The following is a 19,107-nucleotide window of genomic DNA, read 5'->3' as shown; positions in this document are numbered from 1 at the left end:
GTGTGTGTGTGTGTGTGTGTGTGTGTGTGTGTGTGTGTGTGTGTGTGTGTGTGTTGTCACCATGAAGGGCATGAAGGCACGAACTGTATCGCAGTGACAAGTAGTGACACACTCGTCGCGGTGACTAAGTAGCAGCGACGTGATTTTTTACACATCCTCGAGTTGCAGTTAAAGTAAATAAGTTAATAATGAAATAAAGTAAAAATACTATCCAAACATAATAAAACTCATTTACGCAAGCCATTTTAACAAAGTCATTTTAGCGATTAAAATTTAAAACCATTCACCACAAAGCAATAAAAACGTGGGACTGGCCCCACCAATATCGTGTAAATCGCTGGACAATATCGTTCGCGTAACCGCTCGCATTGCAAATCGCGTTTAGTGCGGCCGTACCTTAATAACAAATACTAAATAATCGGGACTGGAGATACGTCATTTTAACTTCATTATTGGTATATATTTTTTTTTATTAGGTTTGAAGTAGGTAGGGATATTAATATTGATTATATAAACCGTTTGTATAATCATTAATCACAAATGGTACTAGGTATATAGCATGTAACGAACCCGCGATTCTCAGAATTTGTATAAGATATATTTTACAATAAGTAGACATTTGAAGGCTTGTAAGTATTGTATCACAAAATATATAATTTTTAATAAGGAATGGAAACCGGCTTTGACAAATCTACATATTATATAATAGTAATATTCAACAATCACGGTCCTTCGCAGATCTCAGTTCTCACGAATTATGATTATTCGCGCCGGTCAACAACAACAACGAGACCGTGGTTAATGTATAATATCCTGAAGTATCAGAGTTGTTGAGTCTACAGCACCTTCACGCCTCACACTTTTGTACACTTTATAAAACTAACTTGTGTTAATTGAACAAACTATTTTTAATCACAATTGACTTGAACAATCATTTTGATTTCACGACTTGGAGAGACAAAAAATAAGCACACTACATGGTATATATTATTATGTCTATAGTATCTCGTGTCACGTTTAATTCCACTCTACCTATGCAATTGAATTTTCGAAATATTTTAACTAACTTAAATCTATTTATAAACATATTAGGTAGTTTTTTTTTAATAAAAATTGGTAAGAAAGTTAGTAAGGTCAAAGAATTTGAAAATGTAAGTATATAATTTTTTTTTTAAAGTTTTTTTGTTTATAGAAATTAAAAATGTTGAAATATAAATGCACAATTTATTTTTAAAAATGTTTCAAGTTCATATTTTTATATTAATTTTAATTTTAAAGTTATATACTACTAGCTTAATTACCAGGCTTCGCCTGTGGGTATTTTTATTTTTTTCATATACTTCATATTATTTAATAGTAGTATTAGTGTATGTGCAATGCATAATATTATTTTTATTAATAAATTTCTTGGAACAATTCATATCTACCGGTAGGTATGGGGTATGGGTTACAGGTAGTTGGAAAATGGAAACCTGCGGGCCGCCGTGTACCTGTGCCATGCAGCACAATACTCGTACATATTGGTGGTGAATAATTATAATTGTTAATTACTCCATTAAAACGCAACATTTTTTAAAATCATTTCTTATTGCTCAGTGAAAATATGAGAAGTATCTCTATTCAAAATTTCAGGTTCGTACGTTGTATACTTTTTGAGTTACAGCGATCAGTGAGTCAGCTAGTGGTATTTGGATTTTATATGTATAGATTTATTTTATTGTTTTTTAGAAAAATAATCAAATGTAACAAAGATGAAATACACATGAAAGTGTGAAACTTTAGAAGGAAGAAGTCATTCATTAATGATATTATCTATTTTTTTTAACTATAAAATTAGTTTTAATTAATAATTTAGTAGATCGCAATATCGTTTACGCTTTAAATATATGAGAGAATTCCCAAAAATCAGGCCGTGCACAATAGGGGAGTTCAAACTTATCCATTGTTTTTATTTACATCAAGCTTATCCCCCTAGTGCCGTCACTGATTATATGGTAATATAATATTATAATAATAAACTTGATATCTAATATAAATATGCCATATTTTTGTAAACAATAGTTTTAATAATTGTTCTCTGAATAATCAAATTCAATTGGTTTGAACAGTTTTAAAGAAGTAGCCACTTTATCGTCGAAAAAAATAATATTTACCTAATTTAAAATATTATAGATGTTAGTAGGTACCTAAAGTTAAATTCATCAAAAAAAAAAATATCCATTATCTATATGCTTGTTAGTACTTAATTTTTTTTAATTAGTTTTTATTTAGTTATTAAACATTTTTGTTATTAAGATAGGTAGGTATATGATAAGAATTTATAGTAGATAGATAGAATATAAATTTGCGTAGAAATGAAAATATGTTGTGCGAAGGACAAAGCCTCTGTTTTAATTGTTTTTTCATTTCATAATTGAATAACTTCACACCGCGCTTCCACCACTGTGGTATTTGTGTATTACCTATACGGCTATACCTACGTTTAATATATGTATTATAAGATCAGTGTTAAGAATTTTTTTAATTTTCACCAAATTAAAAAATATTGTTTAGACTTTAGTATATTTTAGTGATATTGTAATTTGTAATGCAATTTCACTTGTTACTAAACCACACGGTGAAGTACCTAGTTGAATATTTTAAATTTTTTGGTAAATTATGATAATGGGATTAACTACACAGTTTACAGACTTAAAGTGTAAACGGAATACAATTACAATAATAGCTATAATGCTATACAGGTAAACTTTTTTCGCGATTTATGCCATTTTATTGGTTTCAACATGGAACTATAACTACGTATATACATACATGAGTGGGATTTGATAATAAATTCTTATGGTAATTCTACCCAATTTTTATAGATAACACATAATCTATAAAACTTGGATTTTACCATGTGGTATTAAAGATATAATATTATCTACATGGTGAACCCGGTGATGTAAAATCTGTGATAACAAGAAGCCACTACAAGAGTGATAACAAAACTTAAAAATCTCTCAATAGTTAATATTGCATTAATATATTTTATTACTGTGGCAAATTGCGATATTCAAAACCTGGTTCGAATCCGGGCAACACAGTCTGGATAAGTAAGTATTATGTTTAATAATATCTAATTAATGTCTAATATATATTACTATTATTAATGTTTACAGGTAGCGTGATAAAATAAATAAATAATGTATTTTGGACTTAATTTTGGCAGACAAGCTATTTTAAAAAAGGCTAATGTGTGGATACGATGCATGTGCAATGTTGCAAAAAGCAATGATACCAAACAATTGGAATACATCAGAAACATTGGCATTTCAGCTCATATAGATTCTGGCAAAACTACTTTGACTGAAAGAATTTTGTATTATACAGGTAAAATAGCTAAAATGCATGAAGTTAAAGGTAAAGACAATGTAGGAGCAACTATGGATTCAATGGAATTGGAAAGGCAGAGAGGCATAACAATACAATCTGCAGCTACTTATACTATTTGGAAAAATTATAATATTAACATTATCGATACACCAGGTCATGTTGATTTTACAGTAGAAGTAGAAAGAGCACTGAGAGTTTTAGATGGTGCAGTTTTAGTACTATGTGCAGTCGGGGGCGTACAGAGTCAAACGTTAACAGTTAATAGACAAATGAAACGTTATAATGTTCCTTGTATAGCTTTTATTAACAAATTAGATAGACTTGGTGCTAATCCATACAAAGTTTTAGCTAATATGAGAAGTAAACTTGGACATAATGCTGCATTTTTACAGCTACCAATTGAACATGAAAGTAACATTAAAGGAATTGTCGACTTAATTCATATGAGATCAATTTATTTTAATGGCGAATTTGGGGACAACATAGAATATGGTGATATTCCAGAAGACATGAAAAAAGTAGCTGAAGAAAAACGCCAAGAATTAATTGAACACGTGTCTAACGTGGATGAAAAATTAGGAGAAATGTTTCTTGAAGAAAAAACTCCTACTGAACAAGAATTAATTGATGCAATTCGACGGTGCTGTATTAAAAGAACATTTACGCCTGTTCTCCTAGGAACAGCGTTGAAAAACAAGGGTGTTCAACCTCTGTTGGATGCTGTTTTATCATATCTTCCAAATCCTGGAGAAGTAGAAAATTTCGGGTTACGTACAACCGACGATAGTAATAACCCTGAAAAAGTATTATTAGATCCTAGAAGAGATGGAACTCATCCATTCATTGCTTTAGCATTTAAATTAGAAGCTGGAAGATTTGGTCAGCTGACGTATATGAGATGTTACCAAGGTAAATTATCCAAAGGCGATACCATATATAATTTTAGAACATCTAAAAAGGTACGGTTATCAAGATTGGTACGTTTACACTCAGATCAAATGGAAGAAGTTAATGAAGTATATGCTGGTGATATATTCGCACTGTTTGGTGTAGATTGTGCTAGTGGTGATACTTTTATTGTTGATAAAAAACTCAATATTTCATTGGAATCCATTTTTGTACCAGATCCAGTTGTGTCCATGGCTATTTCACCAGTCAACACAAAAGATAGAGATAATTTCAGTAAAGCTATAGCTCGATTTACTAAAGAAGATCCAACTTTTAAGTTTCAGTATGATGCAGACAACAAAGAAACTATTGTTTCTGGTATGGGTGAATTGCATTTGGAAATTTATGGTCAAAGAATGCAAAAAGAATACAATTGTCCAGTAAAATTAGGTAAACCAAAAGTTGCATTCAGAGAGACTTTAGTTTCTCCTTTTGAATTTGATTATTTCCACAAAAAGCAGCATGGTGGTCAAGGGCAATATGCCAGAGTTATAGGTATTTTAGAGCCATTACCACCAAATGAAAACACAAATTTAGATTTTATTGATGAAACGTCTGGGCCCAATGTACCTAAGCAGTTTATTCCTGGAATAATTAAAGGTTTTAAAATGATGGCTGAAAAAGGTTTATATTCTGGTCATAGAATATCAGGAGTACGTATGAGGTTATTAGATGGAGCTCATCATATAGTGGATTCCAGTGAATTTGCATTCATACTAGCTACACAAGGCGCTATCAAACAAGCATATGAAGAAGCAGCTTGGCAAGTGTTAGAACCAATCATGGAAGTTGAAGCAGTTGTACCTATAGAATTTCAAGGATCTGTAATGGGTCAATTTAATAAACGTAATGGCATTATTAGTGGAAGTGAAGGAACCTCTGATTGGGTAACAATTTATGCAGAAGTACCATTGAACTGCATGTTTGGATTTGCAGGAGAATTAAGATCATTAACTCAAGGTAAAGGAGAATTCAGCATGGAATATGTAAGATACTCGCCAACAACACCTGAAACTCAAGAAAAAATAGTTATGAATTATTTAGAAAGTACAGGCCAACTACAAGCTTTCCTTAATTCAAAAAAAAATACTAAGTCATAAGGAAAAAATATCATTAATTAGCTACATTGACTGAATTGTTGTTTTTTCTAGTAAAATATCTTATAAACATTTGTAATAAAACTGTTTCAATTTTTAATTTGTTTATAAATTATTATTTTATTTATATGCATTAGAAATTAAAATATATGTATAATTTTGTAAAAAATAATTATATAACAATACAAATACATAACTTTTACATATTTTAATTTTAAAATTATAATATATTAGAATCTTAAGTTATAAACTTTATGAAGTGCATAAGGAATTAAATTGATTATATCAAAATATATACTAATGGTACCAAAAACATAATCTTCAGGATGTAATTTCCACATCAATTTCTGGAACAACAAACATTAAATATATTAATTTAACTTCATTATTATTTTATAATAAAAAGGTTTTCACTATATATTTTTACCTGAGCATCATGCACGAGGAACATTGAAAATAATAATGAACTAATACTTGACAATACGAGTTCATATGTAGTACTGCCCAGTATTATTTGTATTAACACACCAGACGAAAATATAGTTATAATTAGCAAAACACTAAAAATATAAAACCAAATTATAAAGTAAATACATGCTAAGGGCTTTGATGTAATGTTAAATTATCATTACAATAATATTTGCTATCAACTTAAAACACTCACCAATATTCAGTCAAAGATAATCCCACTCTCTTTGTCTTACTTAAATATAATATTGTTGCTATTATTGAAACTAAGGTGAGTAATAATGTTTGTAGCAGTATAAATAAATCAAATGATGTGACTACAATTCCTACAGTACAAGCTTCTATAACAGTCTACATTTAAAGTTTTACAGTTATTAATAGAATTCTAAAATGATAGTGTATGTTTTACAATTTAACTTAATCTCTATCATACTCAATAATATTTCAATTTTAAAGGTTAGGTCTAGAAAACTTATTTTATTATTTGTATACTTACAAAAATTATTAAAATTATAAGATTAGCAGGATAATGCTTGCGTTTCATATGTAAAAATATAAGTACAGCCACATTAAAAATTAATGTAATAGATAACATATATTCACTGAAACATAAAAATTTTAAATTACTAATTGGGGATTGACAAAAAAAACATTAAGGAATTTAATTAAATTTTTATATTTTTTTTCTTACAAGTTGTAAATAAAAAATCGTATTTTTGGTGTAAATAAACAGAAAAATCCCATTAAGTTGAATGCAAACAATTGAAGTATTAGAAGTGTATACACTTTTCTTAAAAATACTAAAACAAAAATAACAATATGAATATAATTTTATTAAAATACATTTAGAATGTAGGTAGATATTGAAATACCTTGGCATACTTTTACGTGTTGCTTTTCTGTATTTTCTATACTTAATAAATGATATGAAGTATTTATCTTGTCATCATTATTGTTTGTACCTACAAAAAAAAAATAATGAAAACATTTGTTGTTTAATGTACTGAATTTGATAGGATAGTTAATTATAAAATATTTTTACTGTTATTAAGTATTGATTCAATAAATATTTGGACTATCTATCGAGGATACAATTAATTGACTTAAGTTAAAGATGGTAATTATTCTAATTAATTAATTGTGTTAGATATTTCCTTCATTATACAAAATCAAGTTAATAGTCTTATTCCATCTAAATTCATTATATATTAATAATAATAACTACCAATCAATGATTTTAAATTAATTAAATTAAATCAAGAAATTAAACAGTATACTATAGTAAATTAAAAAATAAAATGTATACCAAGAGTCACCAATTAATATTTTTGAAGGGCTACATTAGGAATCTGAAAATTTTTTGCAGGTCATCAAAATTTTAAGTACATATTTTTAACACATAATAAGTATTATTTTAAAATTGGATGTAATGAGAACATATTCTATTATTAAATATATGTTATTTATTCTTTGTCTACGGGCCGGATAAAATTTATTTGGAGGCCGTATGCGGCCTGCGGGCCTCCATTTGGTGACCACTGATGCATACTATTATATGCTATACATTTTACTAATGCTGATGTTATTTTTCTAAAAACAAACTGTAGAAATATGATCTTGTCTTATTTAATCAAAATATATACTGAAATGATTTATTTTTAATAACTATAAGGCAACATGTTATAGATAACATAACATTAAACTTTATTTTTCTATACTTCTTTCCTAGGATTTACCATAAATCTTGAAAATTAGCTTTCTAAGCAAGTTATTGCCAATAAATAATATAAAAATAATAAATATCATAGGTACATATTGTTTAGTGGTGGGCCAAAAGGTTCAATCTCAATTTTTATACAGTCGCGTCAACTTTTTAAAAAGGTGGTAATAGTGGCACTGAAGTATATGCTAAGATTCAGCCAAATTGTATTAATATTAAAACTTAGTTTTAATTAAATAATGTGTACTAAAGTATATTGTGGGATGATTTAAAAAAAAAATGTAATACTAAATTGCTTTGTTTAAAATTTAAGTTTATTTCATTAGTGATATTGTTTATGTTTTGAACTTATATAATCTGTCAACCTCATAAAATTAGTTGATTTTTACAGTGTTTTAAAAAATGTATGTATTCTAGTAATGAAAAAAGATATAGGTATTAAACATCAATATTATTTTGTTTTTTTTTTTTTTTTTTATATTAAAATTAGATATTTATAATATAACATGAAAATAATAAAGTAATACTATAAAATAATCTATATTAGTTGGTGGTAACTAACTAATACAACTGAAATGTAAAAAACAGTAGTTATCTTGAGGGAGTACTATACTTTTACTCATTGTTAAATACAATGATTTTTTAGGTATATTTAACTCAACTAAGAAACTATGTATTATGTTAACAAGTATGACAACAACAGCTGGTCATTACTCAGATAAACTATCAATTACAGTTGAAATTAGATAAATTAATAATTATGTTTAAGTATTTTAATATTTTGTTAAGAAGACACCATACCCATTAATGTTGTCTTTGTCTTTTGAACATACAACAAGGAAAATTTGTATTTAATAGATTACATTTTGTGTAATTAACTTTAATCATAGAGGGAGTTAAATTATTAACAAATTTAAAGGTAAGAATATTATCTATGTTTTATCATGGGATTTTTTAAAGTTATGAGTATGCAGAATATTACAAGTTAAAAATTAAAATAAAAAAAACCTATGTAAAAACTGTTTGATAATTGTTCAATTTACACTATTATTAAAGGTTAATATACAAAATTGGAATTGTTGAAAATAAATGTTCTATGTTGTAAGTTTATAAGACAGAGACATATCATCTTAATTATAAGGTGTAAATTAGTTATCAATTATAATTACCGAAATAATTTACATCATCCATCATCATAGTTGATTAATAATTTATTGACTATATGCACACAAGCAATGTATTGAAAAAAATTGAATACTGACTAGGAAATTCATTTGTCAAACATTGATCTTGAAAATGAAATAAAAAAAAAGAAAAAAGTTATAATTTAGTATACGTATTAAAATGTCAGATTAGATATTTACAACTACTTTATCTTTAGCAATAGGTAATAAGATAATATCATAAAAAATTGGTTGTTAACAAAATTGAAAAAAATAAGTTTTGTTCATGACTATCTTGTAGATTTTTACTTAAATATGTTAATATCTAAAAATTAAATTTAACTTAGAATATATTGCAAAACCTATGAAATTTATAAAGTAATTGTTTTCAAAGTGTTATAATATTAAATAACAATATAAAAATTAAAACATCTCAGTGTTCATGATTATAAGCCAGCTATTACCTATCAATGTATTTCAAATGAGGATCGCGATGTCCAAAATAGATGTTCAAAGATAGTTATTGATGCATATGATGTTGTATTATGTAATTTTAGCAAAAATTATGGTAAATTTTTAATATTATAAGAAATTAATATAATAATTCAAAAATTATGGAATAGATTAATATTTAAAAAATGTATGAGTACATAGCTTTTGTAATGGCCAAATTTATAGAAACTATTTATGAATATTTGATAGTATTAATTACCACTTACCAGACAAAGCTAATGTATACTATATTAGTTCAAGTTAAACAGTAAAAAAAACTTGTATAACACTATAACTAGAAAACCATGGATAGTTTATGCTAAACAAATAAAACTGAAACGTTTAGATCATGTATGATGAATGAGATGAACGATGAATAATGATTTATAATATTAACTAATAACTAATAAGTGTTAAATAGATAATCACAAAACTAAGTAGTAAGTACTATAAAAAGTACTAAGCAGTAAAGTACCTGTGTTATTATTTAATATTTAATAATATTTTATTTATGTAGAAAACACAGCTATAGTAGATAACATAAAATAGATTAAACGATAATACTATCTTTGATAAAATTGTTCTCCTAAATCCATAGACCTATTAACTAATGGACTGCGCTTACCACACCCATAGACCATAGACTTATTAACTAATGGACTGTGCCTACCACACCTCCCTGTCAATCACTTCTGTGGACGGAATGGATTGAGAGAGAAAGAAAATAGTTTGGGCCATTTCATGAAGGACCATTATGTTTTTTTATCATATGATTAAACAAAACGCTCATTAAGCTAGCTTGGAGATGTATGATCAAATTTTAACGTAGTATTTCAGGCGGTTGTGTATACAATTTTAATAACATAATCACAACATATATTGGAAAGAAATAACTTTTAGTTTAATCACAGTTTAATTAAATAGCACATTGTAACGGCCCAAACGCTCTTTTTTCTCTCTCAATCTATTTCGTCCCCACGTTTCTCTCTCTAAGCGCAGTCTATAAGGTTATAAGTCTATGCCTAAATCACTGAGATAGATAACAATAATATACTATGTTGTTATCAAAGTCAACGGATAATGTATTAATGTAATTTCAAGATTATTCTTAAACCTTAAACTATGATGTAGTATTTTATTTTATTTTTTTGTATTGTTATTACAATTATTTAAGTATTATAATGAAATAATATGGCGATTAATATGACGTATATAAATGCCGAAAATTACTTCAGATTTTTTACCTTTATGAGTTAAAACGTAAAAGACACAACACTTTACTAAAATACGTACAACATCGCAATGAAACAATTGTTTTATACTGTGTATTATAAAACATTTAATTGGGTTATCAACGTAAATCGAGTCGTGTAGTTAAGCTTTTTCGTGCTCTACATATCGGTACACGTGTTAAAGTGAATCTTTTATTGATAAATATGTCTAGCGCGCCGAATTTTCACGTTAGAAATACGATCATTTAAGCGAATCCGTACTACACAGGTACAAGAAATTCGACATATTTTACAAACGACGGTTTGTGAAACATCAAACAACGACGCGTCTCCTCTCCCATAATTTAGTAGTCACGTTGCGGGGTATCATTTAGTAGATAATTATGGGAGTGATTACGGCTTATCGTGAAGGCGGCGATATGGTGCACATCGCCATCTCTGGAGCGCTGTATATGTTTCACGTCTTATATACTGTTGCGCCATCTTAAAAACTGTCTATTGCTTGACTGCTGGCGTGATCCACTTGTTGTCGCCAATTGATCTGCTAGGAGCGCTACGCGTGACGTATCTCGGTATCCACAATAATATCTGTAGCTGTGTCGTGTTGATACTCGTAAATCGTAGGTACTAATGCTAAAACTGAGTACTGAGTAGGTATAATATAAAATATCGTAAAATGTATTAAGAATTAAGTTTTTTTTAGTTTTTAAATTCATTGATTTTGTTTGATTCTTATTGACCGGTATTAATATAATAACATAATAATATAAATAAATAATTATATTCATAATGTTATAACTTATAAATAATAATATTATTACAATACTTGTAGGTATATCATGTAGATCAGCGGTTCTTAATCTGTGGTCCGCGGCAGTCTCAACACATATTATAACGTCAATACATTATACATGACATACGTTGATACGTAATACGAGTGCATTATTACAATAATGTTGGATTCTTATTTATTTATTTTTTTTTTTTTTTGTATGTAATATAGGTATCTTATTATTTAAGGGATAGACCTATCTTATCTTATTAATATTACTTTTTTATGAAAAATTAGCAGTAATGAAAATAATTATAAATGCGTATGTTTTGTTATGTCTACTTATGTGATTTTTAATATAAAATAATTAATAAAATTTTGGTTATAATAATATGAGATGTTTTGTAAAAAAAAAGGTAGATATTATTCGAAAAAAAATGGTAAGGGGGTCTGTGATTTCTAAAAATCTTTGATCAGGGATCCGTGATCTACAAAAGGTTAAGAACTGCAGCTGATATAGATAGTAAATTATAATATCAATACAATCAAGCATCAATTGAATTAAAACATAAATATATTTATATTTTGTGTATAATATATTATGTAAGTTGATAGGTTTCAAAGTTATTTTTTTTTTCTGATTATTTAGTTGACGATTTTATAACTAAATATTGTCATATTTATTTTTATTTGTACAATCTGTATAAAAAATATTTACAATAAGTACAATGGAGATAATGATAGTATATATTGGTAATTGGACATGGTTGACTTGTTGAAGAGACTATTCATTAATAGCACTTCATGGCTATAAAATAAAAATTTTTTCGCGAAAAAAAAAAATTATTCGTAAACAATTTTCACCAACATTATAAGTGAATAAATCAGAAAATAAAATCCAACATATTACACTTTAAATTCACATACATTTTAACTAAAATAAAATAGAATTTTTCTTAAAACCAAAATAATTCTTTAAAATTTAAAAACTTCACAAAAACATTGTAATAGTATACCAGCTAGAACATATTGGAATTAAATATTTTAATTGAAACAATATCACCATTTGACATTTACATAATAGGAAATTATTAATTATTTTCAAAAACCAAAATATTTATATTTTTATTTTAAGTTAAAAGAAAATTGATTTCAGCATAATATTTATTTAGAAATAATTTGTAAAAATACATAATAATATATAATAAATACCTATACACAAAATACAATTTTTATGTTAAAGTGAATATCGATGTCTTTTTATGTACATATTTTTTAAAATTTTTTCTTAATTTGGTTAAAATTCTAACTTAAAATACTTTAAAAAAAATATTATAACTAGATTTTCAAAATCTTTTTGTTAATCTGTAAAAAGGCTTATGAGGAGCTTTCTATTAAATTTTCAAGTATTTTTACCCAACAAATAATTTTTAATCGACAGTCAAAAATTGAAAATTTCTCTTGCATATAAATTGTTTAAAAAGAGTCAAACTACTTTTAAAATTTTATCACTTATATCATTAATAAAATATGATAGTGGCTTCAGGCTTGGCGTGATGCGTTGGCTGCTTATCAGTTGTGGAATGCGACTGGGAGTAAGTAACGGCCACATCTACTAGCTTCCGGATGGGACCACTTGGGTTTATAGTGGTTAAAAACCTTGCTACACATACACGAGTTTGTTATCTACCGTACCAACTTTACTCCTACCATAGTTCATAACCCTACAACAGCTAATGGCCTTAGTCGCCGGGCTTAAGTTCAATAAAAAAAATAAAAAAATATGATAATATAAGCGTTTGGTGAAAATTTCAAGTATCTGGGGTTATTTATTTTTAGTTATATTAAAAATAAAATTAATTCTGTCAAAAATTGAATTCGCGTTAAATTTTTTGTTTTTCCTGATTATAAAACAAAGTCCTAGGAACTGTTAAATTTGAATTCCTTAAATTATAAACTATAGATACAGTTTTCTATCAAAAAGTACTCTAAAAATTTAAAATCAAAGCATTTTATCAACAACGAATTATATATGTACTATTTATTGTAAACACAGACATAAAAATAACATACATTATTGTAAGGTAAATATATTCATCATTGCACACATAATTTAAAAAAATCAAATTTGTATATTTTATCAGACATTAGTTTAAATTACGTACAAATTCAATTAAAATTGTAATCAATATTATATTTATCTAAATATATATTTCTTATTACATAAATACTGTTTAAATTTTCTGTCGAAGAATTTTAGGTCCTAGATAGTTTGTTTTTGTTTGTGGCTAAATGAAAATTTGATTGACATCTTATAAATTTTTATGTATATATAGGTACTAATAAAATGTATACTAAGGTATAGTTTTTCTGTGGTACTACTAAATTAAAAAAAAAAAAGATACTTAAACGAACTATACATAAATTGTACATAACACATTTTTATATAATATTAAAAAAAAAGACATATTATGTGATGTTGACAATTTATTGAATGCTGTTTCATAATATGTAATAAAATATAGACAATAATAGAGTAATACTGTAAGATTGATAATGATTAATGACTTATATTCAATTAGAGGTATATGAAACAACTACAATACTTAGCTAACTTTATAGTATGCATAAACTGTGAATCAAAGATAAAATATAAAACATATTATATTTGTTTCTAAAATTATTGGAAAAACAGGTTTGGAAGCTGAAATAAAATTATTCCTATTTATAAGTTAAAAATTTTAAAATAATTAACTTTCTTTAAAATAATAATTTTCATTGAATTGTTTATACAAGTAAATAGCACCACTGAAATTATTTAAATTAATTTTTTTTTCACAATATAACTAGTAATACAGTACAGAATATTATTGAAATTTGCTTGACTGCTGTTTTGAATTGAAAAATTAGGATAATTATTTAAACCAAAACGTTGTTGACTGCGTCCAAAAAGTAATATGAAGTAGTATTAAGAAAATGTATATGTGAAAAAATAATTTAAATTTAAATGTTGTAAAAATAATTGTTTGGATAACGAAACAACTGACTGAACTGCGATAGAAAAATTTGTAAACAATTTTATACTAAAAAAAATATAAGAATAATTAAAACAATAATCACCACAAGGGAAGTTATTAAGCGTACTATTGTTAGGTCTACATTAGTAGAACCACAAATATCCAACATACTCGAAATACAATGTAAATAATAAAACATATGCACAACTGATGCAACCAATATAATCTGAAAAAAAATAATAAGATACATGTAATAACAATATAATCGAATATTCGGAGACAAAAAAATTATATACTTTCGATGCCTTGATAATGCTTCTGTTATGTTATTTAAGTCTTCGTGTAGAAGATGCTTCCTAATCCCGTAAACTAAATTTTGTAGATAGAGCTTCCAATCAAATTCTTCGAAACTGAACCAAAATGTCTTGTGATCCTCTTGACTTAGTAATGTCCATAATTCTCGGGTATTACTATTATCAAATTTCCATTCTCTCGTTGTAAACACTTCAACCGTATCCGTCATTTTTTCACTTTTTGCATATAATTTCAACATTCTAATAGTATAAATAAAATAAATAAATTCATAAATATAAATCTATAAAAGTATTAAGATTTTTGGTAATTGATGATAGTAAATGATCTGAATCAATTAGTACTGTAATATGTCGGATCTATACAAAATTTTCAGAACTAGAATTTAAAAATAGTGATCAACTAAAAATAACTATATTATTGTAAAAATTGAATAAAAAAAAAACACACATCATTATTATCGGAAATACTAATCTTTAACAATAATATTTTTAGACACATTTCTTACTTTGGATTTTTGCCACAAATAGATAATGACAAATCTACAAATGCAGCAGGTATTCGGTGTAAAAATAATCTCGTAATATTAATGATCCAACGATTTGGAGAAAATATACAACATATGTACCACATTGATTGTAACGGAGGCACTTGATAATAAGTTTCATAAACATAAACTATGAACGTTCGCCAATGTAATGTGCTGTCAAAACTAGACACGTAATTATAAATTTTTGGTTTCATGTTTTTTTCTTTACCATTTTGGTATCTATAAAAATAGAATAATATAAAATATGTCAATTACGCTGTAAACTTATGTGTAAAATATAATTTGCAATTATTGTACCTATTTACTGTATCCCACATTACACTAATTAATGCATTGACAGCGTAATCAACTGGGACGATATCTACTTTTTTATTCACGGACATTGGTATTAATCTTAAAAATCCAACTATGAGTGAAGTAATTATAGCAGCTAATCCTTGCATATTATCCAACCACCCTGGTTCAGGTTCATATCGTGTGCAACCTACTATACCATAGTTTAATATCTTTGATTACACATTTCAAACAAAATAAGTAAATTATTAACAATTAAAATGAATTATTGGTTAGTTAAATACATAATTAACAATTAAAATAAAACATACATTTTCTATAGTTCTAGTATTTTCAAACTGTATTCATACAATTCTTACCAATTGAAGGACGAAATATAGAAATTGGTAATTGGTTTTCGTTGTGTGATATCATATTTTCGGTAAGTGCCTTAGTGAAAGTGTATGTATTAGGCCAATCTACCAAAATGCTATTTATTACAGAATATGTAAATTAAAAACTAAGAAATTAAAAATAGTAACAAACTAAATATACAATGATTTACTTATCGATTTTTCCATTTCCTTTAATTAATTGTTTTAATTCTTTAGTTGTTATTGGAGCGTGATAGAATTCTTCTTTAATTTCACTTCTAGGACAGTGTGAATAAGCTGTTGATACATAAACAAAACCCTGCCATAACAAATTAAAATTGTATTCCAATATATTATTATTAATAATAACAATGTAGACCAATGGATACAGTTTTACTGTATTTGTTAGAGTAATTGGTGTGTTAAATTTTAATTTAGTATTAAGATATAATTGTGCACAACAAACTTTTCCAAGTGAAAATGAACAGTCAGTCGTATACTGTATAAGTAAATATTTTATGATATAACCTTTACAATTGTCATGTTATCTTGATTTTCTATTTAAAAAAAAATTATGATAGTTTATTTGTAAACTTCTATCTTATATCTCTATTTGAAATAATGTTTGTGGCGTTCAAAATTAAATCCATCGAGATGTTTTAATTTTTCTTTCTTTTCAATTAAAATCATTGACATAAGTTTACTTTTCATTTAAAGTTATAAAATATTAAATAAATAAATAAATGTAATAAATTAACAATAATTAATTTAATTTGATATTAATAGTAAATATGACACAAACCGAAAACCCGATCACACTTAAATAATATCGTTTATGTTTGAAAAATGAATTATCTATAATAATCAGATAATAGTTACATCACACTATTATATACGAGGTCAGCTTATATTATTTTATAATGTTTTGCCTTTAATTCATATTTACTTAAAGCTTCCGGTGTACACTGCTAAATGCATATAATAATTAAATGTATAAAACTTTATTACGGTTTTGTTCAACAATGTCATAATGACTGTATCAAGCTAAAAATTACGGATTAATAACTAAATATTGTTATACAATAGTTTAATAGATACACATCATGCATGACACTACATGAGTTTTCATACTAATAGATTTGGAAACCATTAGAAACCACTACAAAATGTTAATTGAAAAAGTAAAAATAATTGCATTCGAAGAGCAATTTGTTCGAAAGGGTTAGTTTACCTGATTCAGGACGCAATTCATGCACACAGTTTTTCCATGCGTTTTTTTAATAATTACACTATTATCAATTACAATATTTATTAGTTTGAATTGAATATTTCCTAAATTAACTAGAATATTTTACTATATTAGTCTATTTATGAATGCACATCGATTTCATTAAATAAATATGATTAACACATAGTTAATATTGAAATATTTAATAATAATTATAGTTTATAATCTATTTATATTTTCTATTACCTTAAGGTTATTCATGTTCGTTGCTAGTGCTAATACATTTTCTGTTCCTTGAATGTTTATTGTTGTTGCCACCTGAAGAGTTTCATTAAATTTGATTGTAGCAGCACAATGGAAAACAAAATTCACATTTTTTATCAACCAATCACGATCGTTTGTTGATATTCCTAATGAGCGTTCTTCTATATTTCCATCAATTATTTTGATCTTCGTCACAAAGTCGGGTTTTTCAGTTCTAAGGCGGTCAAATATCTTAAAAGATATAAAATAATTAATGATAAAATACTATCTTGTTATAATAGACATTTTAAAAATAATATTGTTAAAAAATATGGTGATCAAAATTAAATTATATTATATTGTCAAATTATATAAATTTTTATAAAATTACATTTAAGGATTATTAGAGAACGAGAAATAAATACAATTATAGCGTATTTAATTGGAAATAATTTTGAACGAAATAAATTGGGCTTATTTTTAGTAGTCGGAACGTACACACCTATAATAATATAGTAGTTAATAATTTTAATTATTGATTATTATTATCAGTCAGAAAAAGATAACGTTTATTGATTTTATTATTCCAAAAAAATATTATTAAGCTATTAAGGACAATAAAATACTCACAGGGTTTTTAAAAATATTCGTAGCTCTTTGACTGGCGGATAATCCATTTTTACCTCTAATGAGAATCGCAATGTTCTTCACGTCACATGACCTTAGCAATTTTTCTGTGAGTGTTTTCCCTAAAAACCCTGTACAACCGGTAATGAGGATTGTCCCGTTTTTAAAAGTTTCAGCTATACTCATTTCAATTTTTTTTCTAGTTTAATTAAACACAACAACAATTAAATTATTACACTACAATTATGTCTCAGAATGTACATTATGTGGATCGAAGATTTCTGAACCTTTTACTACGTGTAATAATTTTTCTTCTATATATATCCGTTAAAAATGGCGATTGCATCGTTGATTTTATCGAGTCTTCACCAAAAATCGTGACGTATCTTCACGTTTAATCGAAGGACAACATATTTCTTAAACGTATGTTGCACATTTTATAAATATATAAATTAATTGGTATTCATTTTTATAGTAATTAATTTTATTATTAGTAATAAGATTATTAATTATAAATAATCATATGTAAAATAGCATACATAAAAAAATATGCAGTTCACTCAAAAAAAAAAAAAAAAAACGAGACAGCTATAAAATTCGTTCAATTTTCTAATATAATTTAATTAAACATTTATAATTGAAATAGCAATATGTATTTTAGTTGAAATAAAAAATCACTAATTTAAATATTTTGCTAACTTCAATGTGTACCTAAATAAAAAATAGTAATACAGTGAAACGTGGTCAATTTCAATGTTATTAACTTTAAATTGTTAATATCTCAACTTTTTCCCTGGTCCCTAAACATTTTTATTAAAAAAATATAAAAAAATCTTGTTTAACTTGAATATTTTCGTGAATAACTAGATGTTTTAATTTTATTTTTTAAATTAGAAAATGACGATATTTCCTTATATGTATACACATTTGCTTTATATACTAAACGTCTATTCCCATGATTGCATAAGTACAAATACAATATAATTTATAATAAATTGAGGTTAGTAACTAAAAACAAGCCAAAGGTCAGTGATAAACTTTTTGAAGCTTTAAATAAATTTGTAAGATTCACTGCAAAATATGTTGCGACCAACAACAAAACTTTCCAAACAAAAATAAATACTTCTTTTAAACATTTTTTAAATTATACTCCATACATACATTTATGATACATTTTAATAAATACAAAGTAAATATTGCACTGTTTTACATAAAA

At 26.1% G+C, this 19,107-nt stretch overlaps 3 protein-coding genes across 8 annotated transcripts; 1 reads left to right on the top strand and 2 right to left on the bottom strand.

The window, feature by feature from the left end:
• Positions 1–2,859: 2,859 nt before the first annotated feature.
• On the top strand, positions 2,860–5,470 carry LOC112604340 (elongation factor G, mitochondrial). Its single transcript, XM_025353319.1, has 2 exons — positions 2,860–3,095; positions 3,162–5,470. Exon 2 carries the CDS (start codon positions 3,186–3,188, stop codon positions 5,421–5,423), a length of 2,238 nt encoding a protein of 745 aa, XP_025209104.1. The 5' UTR covers positions 2,860–3,095; positions 3,162–3,185; the 3' UTR covers positions 5,424–5,470.
• Positions 5,471–5,613: 143 nt separating this feature from the next.
• LOC112604303 (protein lifeguard 4-like) lies at positions 5,614–10,893 on the bottom strand. Of its 5 annotated transcripts, none has more exons than XM_025353270.1 (8): positions 10,508–10,893; positions 8,778–8,897; positions 6,761–6,850; positions 6,580–6,688; positions 6,385–6,490; positions 6,085–6,239; positions 5,848–5,980; positions 5,614–5,767 (listed from the first exon to the last, which is right to left on the bottom strand). In XM_025353270.1, the coding sequence occupies exons 2-8, from the start codon at positions 8,803–8,805 to the stop codon at positions 5,651–5,653; spliced, it is 738 nt and encodes a 245-aa protein (XP_025209055.1). In that variant the 5' UTR covers positions 8,806–8,897; positions 10,508–10,893; the 3' UTR covers positions 5,614–5,650. The 5 variants fall into 5 exon arrangements, with proteins under 5 accessions (XP_025209055.1, XP_025209059.1, XP_025209057.1 ...); XM_025353274.1 differs by lacking the exon at positions 10,508–10,893 and adding an exon at positions 9,889–10,234; XM_025353272.1 differs by lacking the exon at positions 10,508–10,893 and adding an exon at positions 9,739–9,767.
• A 3,260-nt stretch (positions 10,894–14,153) lies between these two features.
• On the bottom strand, positions 14,154–18,214 carry LOC112604229 (fatty acyl-CoA reductase wat-like). Of its 2 annotated transcripts, none has more exons than XM_025353169.1 (8): positions 17,895–18,214; positions 17,268–17,516; positions 15,985–16,112; positions 15,800–15,909; positions 15,444–15,630; positions 15,105–15,365; positions 14,581–14,838; positions 14,154–14,510 (listed from the first exon to the last, which is right to left on the bottom strand). In XM_025353169.1, the coding sequence occupies exons 1-8, from the start codon at positions 18,075–18,077 to the stop codon at positions 14,423–14,425; spliced, it is 1,464 nt and encodes a 487-aa protein (XP_025208954.1). In that variant the 5' UTR covers positions 18,078–18,214; the 3' UTR covers positions 14,154–14,422. The 2 variants fall into 2 exon arrangements, with proteins under 2 accessions (XP_025208954.1, XP_025208953.1); XM_025353168.1 differs by having other exon boundaries at positions 15,444–15,633; positions 17,895–18,213.
• Positions 18,215–19,107: the final 893 nt, after the last annotated feature.

Source organism: Melanaphis sacchari, unplaced genomic scaffold, assembly GCF_002803265.2.
Source record: "Melanaphis sacchari strain LSU unplaced genomic scaffold, SCAv2.0 Contig11_pilon_pilon, whole genome shotgun sequence".
Lineage (NCBI taxonomy): Eukaryota > Metazoa > Arthropoda > Insecta > Hemiptera > Aphididae > Melanaphis > Melanaphis sacchari.
Note: the sequence above shows the minus strand (reverse complement) of the source record. Positions and strands in the feature narration are given on the sequence as shown.

What these genes read in the sequence shown, in the direction of transcription:
- LOC112604303 (XM_025353270.1), bottom strand. Translation starts at nt 8,805, where the DNA reads ATGATGATGGATGATGTAAATTATTTCG. An exon ending in CGATTTTTTATTTACAACTT is followed by an intron (nt 6,491 to 6,579) that starts GTAAGAAAAAAA and finishes TTTATGTTTCAG; the next exon opens with TGAATATATGTTATCTATTA. An exon ending in TTATCTTTGACTGAATATTG is followed by an intron (nt 5,981 to 6,084) that starts GTGAGTGTTTTA and finishes TTATATTTTTAG; the next exon opens with TGTTTTGCTAATTATAACTA.
- LOC112604229 (XM_025353168.1), bottom strand. Translation starts at nt 18,077, where the DNA reads ATGAGTATAGCTGAAACTTTTAAAAACGGGACAATCCTCATTACCGGT. An exon ending in TATATTTCGTCCTTCAATTG is followed by an intron (nt 15,634 to 15,799) that starts GTAAGAATTGTA and finishes ACTATGGTATAG; the next exon opens with TAGGTTGCACACGATATGAA. An exon ending in GCATTATCAAGGCATCGAAA is followed by an intron (nt 14,511 to 14,580) that starts GTATATAATTTT and finishes ATTTTTTTTCAG; the next exon opens with ATTATATTGGTTGCATCAGT.
- LOC112604340 (XM_025353319.1), top strand. Translation starts at nt 3,186, where the DNA reads ATGTATTTTGGACTTAATTTTGGCAGACAAGCTATTTTAAAAAAGGCT.